Raw genomic sequence first — 16,749 nt, 5'->3', positions numbered from 1 at the left:
TCCAGTGGCATGTGCTAATTTATGTTAATTATCTAGCGCTTTCCAGGCAGCGCACACAATGCCAGTGCTGCTCTGCCACTTCAAGCGGTCATCCAAAAGATAGTCCAGCCTAGTTTAGAGGAGATGGATTTAGACTTTGGAGCTAATTGCCTACGTGCCTTGCCTAAACGTGTGCCTGGATCACGTCACAGCGCTCTGAGCGCAGAGGACTGAAGCTGGGTTTGACGTTTTACTTTATCTAAGATTGGTAGAAGTGGTAGTTGAGAAACACAAGACTTAGAGAAACTGTGCGTTCCTGAATGCGATAACTGCTGGTGCCACGCGAGGGTCCCCGCGTTCATCGCAAGGGTGGAAGGCCGCACGCGTGCAGCACGGCGCAGACGCGAGCTCCCCGCACGAGTTGCCGGCAGCCCTTCGCGGAGCGGCTGCCTCCGTCCCAGGCGCGCGCAGGAGGACGCACAGGTCCCGGCACCACCTTCCGCAGGAGCTGGAGGCGCCTGGACAGGGCTGGTCGGTTCAGGCTGATGTGGCGACAACCGGTTAGAAACTTGCTGAGTCCACAGTTTTGCCACTAGATATAGGGGCACACAGCAGTGTAAGGAGACGTAGCACACTGTTATTTGGCGTATTGTGGGCTAATGGCTTTTAAATGGCACTGCATTAGCTGGCATTTGGCGAGCGTCCTTTGCAGGGGATGTGTGCTCTGTTTGGTCTCTTCTAAGCCACGCCGTGAAATGAATTCAGGGGCGTGTAGGAACGCTCTCCCTTTTTGGGTCCGGTAACAGCAAGTGTTTTCTCTAGCCAAGTTTAGATTCGTTCTTTATTTTTCTTCTCCCTTCATTCTTTATTTTTCTTCTCCCCACATTTCAACCCGGGAATCCCCCAGGATAATGTGGAGGAGGGCGCCAGCAATAACTGGCGGTGCTGAGACAAGCAAAACTCAATCGCTTCTTCCCCAGCGGGGCATGCGCGGCTCTCGCGGCTGGCTGGCGGAGCAGTGCTGCTCGGCTCCCGGGCGGGGGCCATCGGCATCGCCCGGGAGCGAACGCCCGTGCGGCGGCAAGCGTGGAGGGCGAGGTGGGGGACCGCAGCGAGCGGGGCCAGGCGCTGGGGAGCGCCGCGCGTGGACGTTACACCCAGCCGTGCGGGGAGGAGGGTTGCCGGCCCTTTTCTCCTGTTGCCCCACAGCTGCCCCAAACCCGACCCTCCGGCTGGGCACGTTCAGAGCTTGGGCTTTCCTAAGCTTCACCGCTCGGGACAGGGAGCAGTCAGAGTTTATCGAGAGCTATGCCAGCCAGCCAGCCTTGATTGCTTTTCTGTTTGAAGTACTAAGTGAGTAAATAGAGGGAAGGCAGTAGATTGAGATACGGTGTACACCAAGACAAGGAGAGGAATTGATGTGATGTCTCCCAAAACCTGATCTGCAACATTAAATCAATTTGGCACAAGGAGGAGCACAATCACGTGGGTTTTGAACTTGCTGTTGTGCCAGAAACCAGGGCTGATTACGAACAGCACAGGGTCAAGCTCCGGAGTTAGCATGTGCCAAAGACATTCAGGGATGCTGCTATATGGAGAACTGATGGCAGCTGCAGCAAGGATAGTGATGAGAGAGGCTGAAAAGAGAAAGGAAAAAACAGAATGAGAGTCAGCCTGCTGAAAATCAGTGTATCTGTGGGAAGATAAGCTGCATGCGCTCAATCAGTGGGAAGCGGAAATCTTGAAAGCCGTAACACTGAAAGAGCCCTATGTGTAAAAGTGGGAGGCTCATTAGCAGCTGGGTCGCAGCGCAGGATGTCAAGAAAAAGAAAGACAGGTCTGTAATCGTGCTGCAGTAGGATGAGCTGGGAGGCAACGCGCGGAAGAGCTCGCTTTGTTCTAGGAGCCAAGATGTAGCAAGGTTGGAGGCAGTTCAGAAAAAGCCTTCGACATTGATTGCAAGCTGGAGGGAGTGTTTTATACACGAACGGTATAAGGCTAATTTAGCTAATCAATATTTAAGTGGGAACATTATGACCATCTATAAATGTCAGAGCATTCAGACCTCAAAGGGCTGAGTGTGCTTTTACCAGCAGGAATGCGAACTGGGAATCATTGTGAGAGGCAGCAGCACCACACCAGCGCAGCGGCTGGTACAGCGTTCACCTGAACGGCCAGCTGGAAGTACGTGCATGGGGGACGTGCGGTGACGTAATCTAACAGTACTGTGTAATTCAGAGAAGGGAAGCCAGAATTAAATGTCAGATTAAGCCCTCTAACCATCAGAAAGCTGTTTAGTGATAAAGTCCCAGAACATAAGACTTTTAAAACCAGCATGGACTAACCACTGGAAAATCATGTAAAAGGCCAGTCCTTGAGGGTCTTTGGATACGCTTGCATAGATGCTCCGGTGACTTAGTCCCATCTTTAATCTGAGCAAGCAGACTCTCTGCTAGCTTAGTTACCTACCCTGGCCGCAGACACGATGCTCTCCCGTATCACAGGCACTCGGTTTACTTCTTTTTCCTTTCACCTTCACTCAGAGAAATATGTGCCGTGGTACCAGGCAGTTTCCTATTAGCCAGAAATCTCTGTGGGCTGCAAGGGTTAACAGCACTTAAAAGGAAAAGCAATATAATGAGTGGATTAGATGTCACCGATAATAGCATGTTAATCGTTAATCAGCCTTATCTTTTTAATGTGTCTGGAAAAAAGCTTTTTGTCTGCCCAGAAAGAAACATTAAACCTTCAGGAGTTTTATTTAACAAAAAGTGGCCTGAGAGCTAGCGCAGCGCGTGGGGGCAGTCTGCGTGCTGTGCTGCCTGTGCCTGAGGTCGAGGAGCTCGGCGGCGGCCGTGTGGCGTGCCCGGATGGACAGATGGACGGACGGAGCAGCAGCAGGGCTGCCCGCTGCTCCCAGGATGCTGCCGGGAGGTGGGCAGCACCACCGGAGCTCTCCCTCCGGATGTGGGATGTGAGCATCTTCCCATAGTTACTTATTCTCATTGTTTCAAATAGCTTCCGTATGGATCGTATTATTCAGCAAGGGAAAAAAATCCATGAAGGAGGCAATCAGCAAAGTAACCCAGGCATTTTTACATCTCAGTAACTGCCTCAAGCAAATTTTGGCACTTTTGCAAGATTGAAAGTAAATCAGAGCAACTTCATCCATTTGCCCTGATCACCTTTATTTATGAAAGGAAAACCACTTTTACAGTGCTTTAAACTCATGCTTTCACTGCTGTTGTGGTCTTGATGAGGGAGGTTCCCCTGGAGAAACAGGGTGCCTGGAGGACTGGTTTTATCCTTTTCATGGCTCCTGCTGCCTACGAGGGTCGTGCTGGTGTATCTGCAGTGCAGAAAGAGGCAGCTGGGCCCGGTCGGTGCGGCACCAGGAGGATCCCCAGCCAAAACCAAGTACCGCATTAAGGCATTCGTGATGTGGCTGGAGAGCGGTTTTCCTCTTAAAACCTCTTCTGGGGAAGACTGAAGTGTTTCCTTTGAATTGCTGGAATTCAGCCCCAGCCCTGTGTGACGAGTGGAGAAGATGCCCAGCGTAATAGCTCATCTCTATGCAGGACATGGGGCTTTACAGTAGAGATTGCCGCCATGGGCCATTGCGATTCTTTTAGTCATTAAATTGCTCCTTTTCAGCCCACAGGGAAAAATTTCCTTCTGCTTTCCGAAAGCCCCCTTAGCTTCAGCCGCAGTCAGCTCCGCGAGCCAGCATCTGCGTTCGCCGGAGCAGTCCTGCCGGGATGCCCGTGGCTTTGCGACCGCTGTGCTCCTGCCTCCTCCTGGGCAGCCACCTGACCCTGCTACATTTGCAATTCTGTAGGGCAATTCAATATTTAAGAAATAACTAGTCAGGCTTGTTCCAGAATCGATGTATGGTTCCTGCTGTTTTTATCAAGAGAAGATTTCTGTGCCAGACTTGGTGATGAGAGCCATGTGAACGCTCAGCAAAGTCAAGGTTGTACCAGAATAACAATTTAGATATGTAGGAAGCACACAAATATCTGTATTAAAAATTTTAAAATTCTGGATTAGAAATGCCATAAATGCTCTGGCTGTACCCCAGGGCAGGAAACGCCTATTGGAAATGCAAACATTTCAAACTGCCAAACTATGAAGAGGAGCAAAACTTTCACATGGCAGGAAACCACAGATGTGTAAATCCACAAGCAAAGGCTCCCAGAAAAGGCATGAACGTAAACTATAGCCCTTTCCTGTGTTTTAAGGGATCTTTACTGCACAAGATTAATGAAGACTGCATTGATTTAGATGTTTATGTTAGAAGTACAAGGAGACTCTATCTGTAAAATGAAGTGCAATGATACCAACAAAATCATGTATTTCTCTTTGTGAGCAATTATGATCATGTGGGACTTAAAAATGCAAATAAACTCAGTAGGGTTTAAATGTTGAAAACACATTCAGATGAATTTTTAAAAGGCAGAACAGATCAAATGTAAACAAACATCTCACCAGTAATCAGCTCTCTTCACTTAAAGAAGGTCAGAATTAATTAAAAGCAGAATCCTGTTATGTCACTAGGTTATAAATTAATTGATGATTACACAGATGTTATTTTTAAATGTGCCTATAATTTTACAGCTGCATCCAGCTGTGAGCAAAAAAGATAAGGTTGTCTGTGTCCTCAGATGGCTCCGGCACTGGAGCATCTGGGCCCGGCTGGCACGCGGATGAGTCCTTGCGATTTCCCGGCAAGCCTGGGGACATGTATTTTGTTCAGTACTGGGATGAGGAACACAAAGAAATGTGATCCCAGGCAGGAGGCTCTCGCTGAGAGCTGGGAGCTGGACGCAGTCTCTGCAGCCCCGGCCGGTGCCCGCGCAGGAGCAGCCGGCTGCTGCCCTTCGCCTTTGGGCCCGCGTGGGTCCCCCACGGGGCGCCCTGGCGCTGCAAGGCGGCGCCTGGAGATGCTCCTTAGCCTTTCTGAAACCATTTAAACTCCATATTTCCTTTGCACAAACCATCAGCCACTCATATCTGCGTTCACGTTGGGCAGAAAGAGAGAGGGAGCGCTCCGCATGCCCTCCCGTGGGCAGGAGCGGCGCTAAGCATGCCCGGAACGAAACCAGCGTGAGAAATGAGCCGCCTTTGCCCTCGCCCGAGGGAAGGAAACTCTCGGAGGGAGCAGAAGCAAAACACCTACAGAACAGCTGTCTGTGAGTGAATGGAAAACATACACTTTTCAAATGATGGAATTCAGTTTCCAGTCCTGAAATTCATCTGACCTCGCCCGGACATCACATGCCAGGGGCTGTGCCGAGGTGCAGCGTCCCCCATCGCTTAGCTGAGCCTCGCTTTTAAATGTGCGAACGACAGCAAGGAAAGCCCTGCCGCTTCTAGCTCGCTTCCAGGGCAGTGAGAAAGACATCTCTCCTTTTGACAACGGCTCCTAGACGATAAGAGCAGGAACAGATTTGCTGGAATACGGACAAGGCTGCCGGAGAGATAAGGCCAGCATTCGTCTCAGGAAAGCTTGTTGCTGTCTGACCTCCCTTCATGCCTACGCTCTGAGCCCGAGCAGTGCTGCTACACCCACGTTAACCACTCCTCTTGCCAGATAATTTCTTGTAACTCATATTCAGAAAACTGGGGGGAAAAAACACCATATGTTTGTTTCTGTGCTATAATATTACACTTAATTTTATATCCATCTTGGAAATGAGCTAGGAAGCAGGTCCCATGTGAGCACTCAGAGCAACAGAAGCCTTTTTATCTAGCAGGTTCAACGGTTTTAAAACACAAAAGCAGCAGTTACTTTATATTAGAGGAGAATGCTAATGGGTAAGAGAGAAGCAGCCCTCTTGGCACTGTGAATGCCAAAGATATGTAGTCACTGTGCCTGCATGATTTCTTTTGTGCAGGCATCGTCTGTTAAAGATAAAATAACCCCTTCGTGTGTCCGCGAGTGCGGCCCAGGGCTGTGGCTGGCTGACGGAGGAGAGGGGAGCCGGCGGCGTCCTTAGCAGGAGCAGCGCAGTCTGCACGGCAGGGACCCCGGCTTGCTGACCCCGTTTAAATAGAGGAGGGAATAGAGGAGCAGAGGAGCACTTGCACGTGAGCTAGCAAGAGTAACCAGTAGAGGTGACTTTACAGCTCTAACCTGGATTGATCCCACGTTGTTTTTTGCCCCCTTGGAGCGTCCCAGCCAGCTGCGTGCAGACCTTAGCTCCAGCCTCGTGGGTCCACAGGGAAAACCAACCTCCTTTCGTGTGTCAGGGGGTGCAGCGCCCCAGCGCAGAGCCCAAGGAGAGGGGTTTGCATGCCAGGCGCACACCACGCTTCGCCCAGGCTGCATCCGCTCAGTGTCCGAGATGCCGGTGCTCCCAGGCACAGCCGTGCGGTGCACACTGGTCGTCGGGCAGCGGTGAGCCTGAGCGGGGAGGGCTGGAAATCTCTCATGGCCACGGGGACTTGGGGAAAGAAACTCATTGCCCTGAAATGTCTGAGCACTTTTCCTCTCCCTGGGAGCTGTGCTGTCTTGGTGCAGAGCCCCAGGACAGCAGAGGACATCCCTAGGAAAGGCAGCACAGTTATCAGGTCCCTTTCGATGGGTCAGGCCCATCTTTTTCCTGGGTTTATTTTTCCATCTTGCCTTTTTCTCTGTAACAGCTAAACCTGGAGAGATGGGAGCATTTTTTTTCAATGCGTGTTTCAGAGGTGTAGCTTTTTACAAAAGCAGCTCAGCAGCAGGCCCTTCTCTTGAGGGGCTGCTTGGTATAGATATTTCTGCGTTGCGGTGAGGAGGTTGCTAATTAGGATCTACCGCAAAACGCCTTTGCAAAGAGCGTCGGGAGGGAAGATCAGCTGGTACCCGAGAGTTAGGACCTGCAGCCGGGATGTCTCAGCGTTGTTATCCTGTTCAGGAGTATGAACACACTGGGTGATGGGGAGAGGAGGTGTGCAGAAGGCCATTAACATGCCCTGTCAATCACCACCTCACTTAACCCAAAACCCCCCCGCTGATGGGGGCCTTTTGCCGCCGCTCTGTTCCCTTTCTCCCCCATCCCCATCAGCATCGCTCGCTAAAGGAGATTAAAGGTTGCACTGCAGTCCCATGTCTGCACCTCTCAGTGACGGAGACGGTGACAGCACTGCCGCCCGCCTGAGCCTCGCACCCGGGGGGGGGGGGGGTGAATCAGCGTGTAGATCTCGCAAAACTCCTTATTTCCCTCCTGCTGGTTTCTCCAGATTTGGTACCCTGTAGGTGGGGAGCTTCCCCAAATTAAAACCGAGCGGGCGCATTCGGGTTGGGAGAAGAGGCTAAAAGAGCTCCGTTTCCGTAGCCTAGCAAAGACAGGCTAGAGGGGGGATTTGTGGGATTGTTCCCGTAAACATCTCCGGCATTAAATACCAGAGAGGGAAAGGGATTAAGGTAAAGAATACTGTTGGCACAAGAACAAATATGTATAAACTGGCCGTAGACACAGTTGCTCTGGAAATTAGACAAAGGTTTCGAACCAGCGGGAAGGAAGGAAATTCAGCGTCGTATCCCCACGGGAGCAGGGGCACAAGGAGCTCCGGATTTAGGACGGAGTCCAGTCGGCCTGTGACCGGGGCGGCACAGCGCAGCACGTGCGGTCTGGCGGGAGAAGCCTCCCGGGCGACCCTGCCGCCCGAAGGACGCGGTTGGGTGAATCACGGACACATGGACACATGGACACACCGTGTCCTGTGCTTCTTCAGCTGTTTCCTGTGCTTCAGGCTAATTATAGAGTTTGGCTGTATTTCTAGTTGCCTCAGAATTAATTAGCAATTAAACATTATATTCCTTCTTGCTTGGAGTAGGGAAATGAAATTATTCATGGCTCTGTATATGGCTAAATTTGCCCACAAGGGATACATGCTAGAAATAATTGCAACAAATTCTAATTTTCTCTGTCATTTGAGCGTGTAAGTCTGTATCCTACTTGCAAGACAGGGAGGTAATGCTGAATGAGTCATTAACTTCCCTTTATTTACTGCTAATCAACAACAGTAGTCAATGGAGAATAGGTGCTCGGAACAGGATTCCCTGTTTTTATTAAATTTAGGAGTGATGAATGTCACACATTTTAGATTTATCTGTGAATGTGCTTTCAGTAAAATAGCCTGGCATAGTCTGTTCAGACATCCACTGTATTGGCAGTTCCTATCGAACAAATTGATGCAAATATATGAACAAAGCAGTAAATTTACTGTACGTATCTCGCTTAACACTTCCAATAACAGTTCATCCTCAGTCCCACGACTTTGTGTTTGTACAGCAGGTTGGCACAGCACGGTTCCAGGTTCCGGTTAAGCACTTGGCTGCTGAGCGGTAATGTAAGAAAAAAAATGTAATAATCATCGTGCACATGGAACAGCAAAGGCATGTTTCCTTTCCCAAGTGAGAACGGTAGATTTTTGCTTATTATAATTCCTGCATACTTCTTATGTAAACGACCTTGGTTTTGATAAGCTGCTGTGAAGATGCTTCTCCTCCCCTCCTCCTTGGCAAGCTCTAAATAGGTTTAACCTTTAGAAAGGGTAACCACAATGGACCTAAGTGTCCAGTGCAACCAATTAGGAGGTTAAAAACATCTGTTTTCTTACGCTTTCCTTGCTGGGCACGAATGTGCAGGGAGCTTCATGGGGACCCGGGCTGGTGGCAGCCGTGGGGCTCCCTTGCTGGCTCTCTGTAAGGGAGCCTCTTTCCAAAGCCTTTCAGGGAGGAGGCAAAGCCTAATCTGAACAACAAAAGATTAACCCTTACTTAACTTTTTGGAAAACATTCCTCAGTACATCAAAGGCATTTTTTCTGTGCTCCTCTTTGGGGGTGAGGTAGGAGACATGAGGCAAGAACTGGGCCTAAGACAGGAGCTGCCACAGTTCCTGGCTGCCTGTTTGCCCAGGCTGCGTGGTTTGGGGGGTTTCAGATGGGTAGATACTGATTTTCAGAGCTGCCCAGTGCTGTGCGTTGGAGAGATCCCTCCCCAGACCCGCACATCGTGGGGTGCTGACCTGCAGGGACGTGGGGCTGGAGCGGGACAAAGCACGCGGTTGCATTGCGGAGGAGTGCTTACTGCTTGGGCTGGACACTTAGGGATGAGCCTGCGATGAAATGTGGCCCAGGTTCAGGTTAAGAACAGAAAACAGCATTAAGTGTTGCACCAGCGAAGCAGCACTTACCAAATCTGCGTTCAGATTTGGGCATAGTGAGAAAAGCTACCAGCCTTCCTGCGAGAAGTACAGAAAAGAAGAGCCAGGATGCTGGCCGGTGACTTGATGACCAAAGAAATTCCTTTAACGGAGAGGATATTGGGCTTGGCCTTGAAGTGCTAAAATCAGGAAAGCAAGGCCAGAAATGAAGCAGCAGTGCTTTACCTGTGGCTTGAGGAATAAGTGAACTCAGCCATGCATTAACGCTTGCTCCCTGCCCCGCTTCAAGCAGTCACACTCCTTGTGCTCTTCCCGTAGATTCAGTTTCCCTTGATCTTGAAATAGAGGCCTCAGCAGTGCTGCCAAACACCGTTATCCTTTTTAATCTTTTTGTAAGAAAATAGAAGCAAAAGAATCAAAGAATCTGTAGACACAAAATGGCCATTTGCTCAAGGCTGATTTGCTGCAAGAAGATTGTTTGCTCATTGTGGAGTTAATGCAATCTGCAGCAGCTTTGAGGAGCTTTGGATATGGCATATTTAAATTGATTTTGTATTCTGGAAAGGCAGCCATGGGGTCATGTTCAGCAGCTCATTTAAGCAGAGTGGCTTTTTGTCCCCCTCCCTTTATTCCTGAGAATGAGGTGAAAGACGACGCATTCATTTCTCATGAGCGTAGGAAAAGTCCTTCAGTGCTGGCCCTGCATCAGCTCTTAGGAAATGAGAACCTCTGTCTGTCTGTGGATCCACAGACTCTACAAAAAGGATGCTCCCTCTTAACCTCTTAAAAGGTACTGGCCTGGTCTGCGTGCACGGTCTCTGCGTCTCTGCAGGGGGAATTTTTCCGCAGGGTGGAAAGACAGAGCTGCCTTGAAGAGGAGCAGTACCTTAACAGGTTAAATAAAGCCGCTTGTCAAGGCAGCGGTCGCATGAAGCAGTGGTTTAGCGCAGCCTGAGAGCAGCCAGACTCACGCGTCGTGGCTGCAATCGGGAGAGGGTACCTCAGGCCATGAACGGAGCACTGGCCGGGGATAATACTTGTTAAATTCGGAACTGGCACTGAGAGCATCGCAAAGGCCAGAGGTCAGGAGCTTAATTCTCTCATTTTGCTAGCTCAGCTCTAAACTCAACCTTTCCTTGTTTTTACAAAACCTGTACCAGGAAGTTTATTTTTCCCTAGCATAAAAGTAAATGCTTAGGTCTGTATGGCAGAAGCTTAAATGAAATTTAAAGCGACTTCCTCACCAACTTAAAAAAACAACCCCAAAAGTTTGGGTTTTCAATTTCTAATGTGCTGACTTAGCCTGGGTTTTAACAGCCCTGCTTTAGGCTATTTCATTAGACTAAAATTTGGCATAAACTTGAAGATTGGAGTGTATACTCAAATGAAGTGTTAGGATTATAAAGAAAAATTTTAATAGACAAAATAACAATAAAAGGATTAAATGAAAATTCGATTAATTCCTTATGGACCCTCCCTGAAGAACTGCAAAACTTAAGTACATGATACAGCTTCCCGAGCCTGAGAACAAATTCCAAGGAAGAACCAGAAACTCAGCCAAGATTTTCAGCCCGCCACACACACACACACACACACACACACACACACACGCATACATCCATGCTAAGACACTAAATTAAACCTAAGTACGGTCCGATCTGGAAAAGCGATTAGTAGTCAACAACTCCCATCGACCTCATTTTATAAAAATGCTTTTGAAAACCACAGTGCTGCTCCAGGGTCCAAGCTGAGGTCGGTAAGCTGGTCAGAGCAATCCCTGTAGCGAAGGGCGGGAGCCAAACCTCCACCCTCTGCTGCTCCCGGCCGAGGTTTCCTTGCGCGGCAGGGTCCCACCTTTGCGCGTCGCACGCTGCACAAGGAGAAGTAACGCCTGGAAGCAGACGGACGGTCTTAGGTCTGTGTGCAGCTTGCAGTAGTGCAGTTACTGGGGTTTCCGTATCAGCTTCCAGAGTGTTGACGTACGGGAAAGGAATCAGAAAAGGGCTAAAACATCAGTTTTAGTCCTGGGAAGTTACCTTCCAGGGACTTCAGAAGCCTAATGACCTTCTCAGCTCGTTCCAGAGAAGGTAGGAGGTAACTTGGTTGTGATCCATAAATAACTTCCTAGGAAGACGGCTCTGATAAGCAGGAGGCTCCTTAGCAGCGACAAGCACAGCGAGGTGCGGTGGCCGCATGCTAAAGATACAAAAGCGCTCGGTGGGTGTCTGCCTCAGCCCGGCATCCCTCCCGGCCGGAGTGCTACGCCTCTGAAGTGCTGCTCAGCTTCCTAGCAGTACGGGGCGTATTTTCAACGGAGTTTTCCTAAACTCCTTGGACTTTCTACCTGCGTTACATTTGCTCTGTTCACTGCAGCGCGTAACTAACCCCAGGGAGCGGGAGCGTCTCAGAGCCCCGTCCCGGAGCCTGCCAGTAGCCGTCGCTCTCTTCTCCCTCTCTCGTACTCAGTATCGCTTTCAAAACCAGCAATCCAAAACGCCGTGACGACACAAACCCTGCGGGAAGCACATGTCCGGCAGGTGCGAGTTGCCCAGAGGTCATACCCTGTTGAATAGTAAATAATTACCAAATCCCGCAAAGGTGGAACGGTTTTGCATGGTTACACGAGTGAGATGAGTGCACTGAACAGGGGCTGTGAGCCTGTGCGCTTTAATGCACAGCTCGAATACCGGCTGGTGCTCTCTCCCTGTTGCCGTCGGAGCCCTTTGAGTGGCGCGGAGGTTGCTCCAGGCTGGTGTGCGATGGGGTTTTTATTTCTCGTCAGACTCTGAAGGTGTTTTAGGATTGCGACTCGACAACCCTGTGCCCTGCAGCGTGTGCAAATGGGACCAACGGCGTATATTTGCGTGCTGTTCTGTCCCAGCCTGGTACCGGCTTGAGAGCAGCCACCGTCCTCGGCGAGGGGAACCGGCAGAGGAGGCCGTCGCTCCGCGGTGAGCGAGGTCGGGGCCGGCCTGGCTTTGCCAGGGCAAACGCCGCACGGAGGAGGCAGCACGGGATGCCCGCTCCCAGGAATCTCGTTTTGCAAGACTGAGAGGCCTGGGTGCTCTCGGAGTTAAGCGCGTGGTGGCAGGGGCCTGCGGAAGCACAGGAAAACCTGTGTCAGCCGGCGGAATTTGGAGACGAGCTCGGAGGGACGCCAGGGCGTGCGAGTTTGGCAGGAAGGGTAGTTGGTCGTGCAAGGGGGTGTCTGACACCTGCAGCCTTCCAGCACGACGGTCTTGCCGCGAAGGGGCTCCGGGCATTGGGGAGAAGCCGGGCCGCGACATGGGAAGCTCTCGCGTGTCCCGGCACCACCCGCGGGAGATACGGTGATCCCGACGGAGCGCTGTGCCAGCAAATTATTCCCTTTTCCCGGATCACTGTAGCCCTCTCTGCACAGCCTGCCCTGTCAGAGGGGCTCGCCCACGCTCGGCACAGCACCGGCTTTACAGCAGCTTCTCCGAGACCCGGATCAAATCCGCGGCGTTGAATTGCAGCGAGCTGCGCGCAGGAGGGGGAATCGGGGAACCGGGTTCCCACGGCTCCTGCCGGAGGCGGCCGGGGTGGGCAGAGCCGGCGCTGGCCCGGGGGCTCCCCGCGCAGCGGGGCCGGGGCGGGCGGCAGGCAGGGAGTTTGGGCAGCCTCGCGCCGGGGAGCCCGCTGGCGTTTAGGGGCTTCATCTGCCTTAAACAGGTTTTTTTCAAGCCGCAGGGAAATTATTGCCATGCAGAAATAGCTGTTGCTAGAGGGGAAGAGAGGAAATACCTCTACTGAAATAGCAAATTAATTTTAGAACAGCACAGTGAGCTCCTTGCTGGTGGGCTGGGGGGGGCGAAGGGTTGTAACCGAAATCCGAAGCGGGAGGCAGCGTCTCCGGGTTCTGCATCTGCTGCGTTCTTCGCGTTAAACGCCAAAGATCCCGTCCGCTCTTGTGGGAATCGGGGCATCGGCCTTTCCCCAAACAAACCCTTTTGTCCGCGAGCCGCTCACCCAGCTCCGTCCCCACGGCCAGGATTTGCCCCGGAGAAAAGTGTCCTGGGAAAGCAAGGAGCCCGTGTTGTTGTGCCGCCTTTGCGGCCTCCCTGTGCGCTTGCCTGGCCGGGACGCGGGGGCCTCCCGCGGACGAGCAGCCCGTGCCAGACCGCCGGGTTGTCGGCCCCATGCGTCGGCCTTGGGAAGGACCTTATCTGCTCTTTTTAAAAGAAGAGCTGTAACTTATTTTAATCGTTTCTGCAGGAAGTGCAATTAGGCAGCGCTGATGGAATTTAATGGAGCCTTGCGCGACCGCGTGAGATACTGGAGGCTAAACGAGGGGCATGTTTGTTGCTACGTAAAGTGGAAGCAGAGGAAATGAAAAATCAAGGCAAAACCAACCATATACGCTTATAACCTCTGCGTATTTGGTGATGGGTCCCAGATCGGCATCTGGCTGTTGAGTGATGGTTCCCGAAACAAAATCCGTCCTCGGAGCCGGGCTGGTTTCACGTCTGTGAGACACCTGCAGGAAACAGAACGGGTGGTTTGGGGTTTCGGCGCGATCCAAGCACAACGCGCAGCCGAAGTAATTGCCTCCCTCCTGGTGCCTTTTGCTGGCACCAAGACGGGCGGTTCAGGACGCTGGCGGGAGGCGATGCTCCAACGCACCCCCGGAGATTTGCCGGAGCTGTGCTCCCGTGCTCCGGCAGCGGTCTCTGGCCCCAGCCCGGCGGCACGGCAGTGCCGGAGGCCGCCTGCGCTTCCCTGCGCCGTCCGCACCCGGCGCGTCGCCTCCCTGCCCAGGCACTGCCGGGCAGAGACCGGCACGTGGGGCGCTGGGGTTTGGCCACAGTGACATCGAGTCGGGAATGAGCCGCTGAGCCGCTCCGCCAGCTCCCCCAGCTCCCCCAGACGGCTCACTGTTCCCAGCCGGGTTTGCCTCGTTCCTGGCTCGGACAGGGGTTGGATTTCACCGACGGCACCTAGCCAGGCCCGGCAGCTCGTTACGGGGGATGCTGGTTCATGTGCTGGGTGAACAGGGCTTAAATTCGGGCTGGGTGGCAGGAGGATTGAAGGAAGGCGGCTGCTGAATCGCTCCCGGCGGCTGCGGCTGCGGCGGTGCATCCCGGGGCACGCGAGCGCCCGCGATCCAGCCGAATCCCAACGGCAGCAGTAGCAGCTAGCAGTAACGCTGTCCTCCTGTTCCCCCGCCAGGCTCCGTCTGCGAGCGCGACCGCCTGACCTTCGCCTTCTGCCAGACGCTGCGGCTCCTGGGAAGATGCCAGCTGGCGACGGTGCGCGCGCAGTGCTGCCGCACGTGCCGCCCGGCCGGCCCCAGCCCGCGGGAGCGCGGCGAGCAGCGGGCATCCCGGAGGTGAGGCGCCTCCGCCGCCGCGGGGCCGCACGGTGCTCCTCCGAAACACGGGCAAGGCTTCGTCGGCTTTATTCACTCCGCTACGACGGTGCTCAAACCACGAATCTGAGAAATACAGTCCGCCTCGGACGAGGTGTCCGGGTCCTGCTGGTCACCATGAGGAATGTACTGTTTCCCAGCAAGCAGCTGAAGCAGAAGCAATTCTCCATTTTGGGGGTCCCACCTACCATTAGATGATCAACAAGAAAACATTTTAGGGAAGGGAAACTTAAGGCAGCAATAATTTGGGGGAGATTTCTCAGAAATGCTTATGGTGCTATCATTTGATATTTTCAGCCTCCTGATGGTGTTGGCAGGCCAGCACAAAACTCTGACTTTTATTATTATTTTTATATATATAAAATGAGCATCTATCATTCCACCAGTGTAGCTGACCATTTGGATTAATTTTTTTGTTTTCCTTAACAGACTTGAAGCTGGCAGCCCATTTCTGTATTTTACGTTAAAATGTTTATGCACTGAAGCTGAATACCTGTAATTTAAGAAATGGAGACAGCTGGAGGGTGTGAGAGGAAGAAAACTCTCTGCTTAAGGTAGCGCAAACAGTGCTGGGCTCCCCGCGTGCCCCAGGCTCTGCACCCTCCCGCCCCGCTGCTGCCTTTCTCTGTACGAGCAACTGCCCGTAGCAATTTGTGGAGCAAAGGGAAGGGTTGGGGACACCAAAGCATGAATGAAGCGATAAATTTGTTTTGGAGTCAAACAGTATAAGCCTTTGCATGTATTTATGAAAGAGCCAGAAAACTTTTCTGGCCCAAACTGGGAGCAATGCGTTTAAATCGCATGCACTGCTATTTTACCTTCTCTGGGCTTTGCCTCACGAAGGTGTAAATGGCAAAGTGGATTATAACCACACAACTGGATTTCTGTATGCCGTTACCGCTTAGAAGTTTAATGGTTGGTTAAGGTGTTTTTCTGTGTTCTTACCAAGCTAAAAACTTTCTTTCTGCTTATATAGATTTCATTTTTGTTAAGGTTAGTTGATTGTTTTAACTAGACTATGCAGTATTGTACGAGGAGAGGCGCCCCAGCGGGCACCGGCCCGACCTGCCGGCGTCCCCGCAGTGGTCGTATGTTAATGCCCTGGTGTCCTCGGAAGGATTTGCTGGTAGACTGGTCCCCGAAGAGGGTCAGGAGCCTTTTGATAGAACTTCCTTTCTGTATTACTCTTCCTGCTCTAAAAGATGCCCAGATAACGGGAGACCGTGAACACAATCCTGCTTGCGTTGAACTGAACGGAAAAGGGATTGAGCCCAGCATCGGTTATGTTGTGCAATACAGTCGTATAGTCCAAAATGAATTTCTTTTCTTCTTAATTTGTACTGTTTGAAACAACTTGCAGTACGCTGTCACGTACCAAGGGAAATTTGTGTGTGTAATTTCTAAGTAAAACACAGCCCATGACTTCACCATTTGTGTTCTGTTTCTTTCAATGTGGTATAAATTTTTATATTTAAAGAGACTGTGTTCATTCCTGTTTTCCTTCTCATTGGCATCATCTGTCCCGTGCTTTCATCAGTGCTCCCAGGTTTTACTAAGGAATAGTCTCTAAACATGTTGGATTTTAATGGCTATAGCTCACAAGTGTGTTAAATTAAACAGTTACTGAAGGAAAAAAAATGAGGGTTTCATATTTTCTCTTCCACTTGGGGAAATTCAAAGAATTGTTCATGGAAAGCTCAGCTAAGTGCAGACTGCTCAGGTACTGGCAGGGGCTTGATTTCTCTCTTCTCAGCTGCAACAGGAAGGAGAAAGCAGTTTGCGTCTGAAAATCGTTTAAGGCTGCTGTTTGAAATTGGGATTTGTGCGATTGAAATGGGAGCTCTGTGGATCTGGGTAAAATAAGGGAAACCCTCTGGCGACTCGCAGATCTAACAGCTACGGCCACAGCGTTGCAGTGATGCTGGCAGCAAGAATACTTCTAGCTCCGAACTTTTTTTAACAGCAAACTCAGTTTTGTTCTGCTAAACAGCTATCAAATGTTTCAGCGTAGCAGGTGGGTTGCTGTTTTGTCTGCGTCGCCCAGCCCTGTGCCACTGGGTTTTTCTCTTTTACGTACAGCCGCACTGGGTTTTGCTTCTCAGAACTGAGGCCAGCTCTCAGTAATCATTAGTTTCCTATTTTTTTAGCAATTCCTAGAAGGATCCCTCCGTTCCCTCACATCATCCACGCTCCAGTGTCAGCGGGAGAGGTGAGGGCTGCTGGGTCTC

At 51.4% G+C, this 16,749-nt stretch overlaps 1 protein-coding gene across 1 annotated transcript in view; it reads left to right on the top strand.

Annotated features, from left to right (window-relative positions):
* The window catches only part of ADAMTS7 (ADAM metallopeptidase with thrombospondin type 1 motif 7), a 79,220-nt gene extending 63,272 nt beyond the window's left edge, over window positions 1–15,948 (top strand). Inside the window, exon 24 of the mRNA XM_067305434.1 lies at window positions 14,323–15,948. Coding sequence (XP_067161535.1) covers window positions 14,323–14,486 — 164 coding nt within the window. The 3' untranslated portion in view covers window positions 14,487–15,948. The remainder of the gene's footprint in view (window positions 1–14,322) is intronic.
* Window positions 15,949–16,749: the final 801 nt, after the last annotated feature.

The sequence above is a fragment of the Apteryx mantelli genome, chromosome 15, assembly GCF_036417845.1.
Source record: "Apteryx mantelli isolate bAptMan1 chromosome 15, bAptMan1.hap1, whole genome shotgun sequence".
NCBI classification, from domain to species: Eukaryota; Metazoa; Chordata; class Aves; order Apterygiformes; family Apterygidae; genus Apteryx; species Apteryx mantelli.
This window is presented reverse-complemented; position numbering and strand designations above follow the sequence as displayed.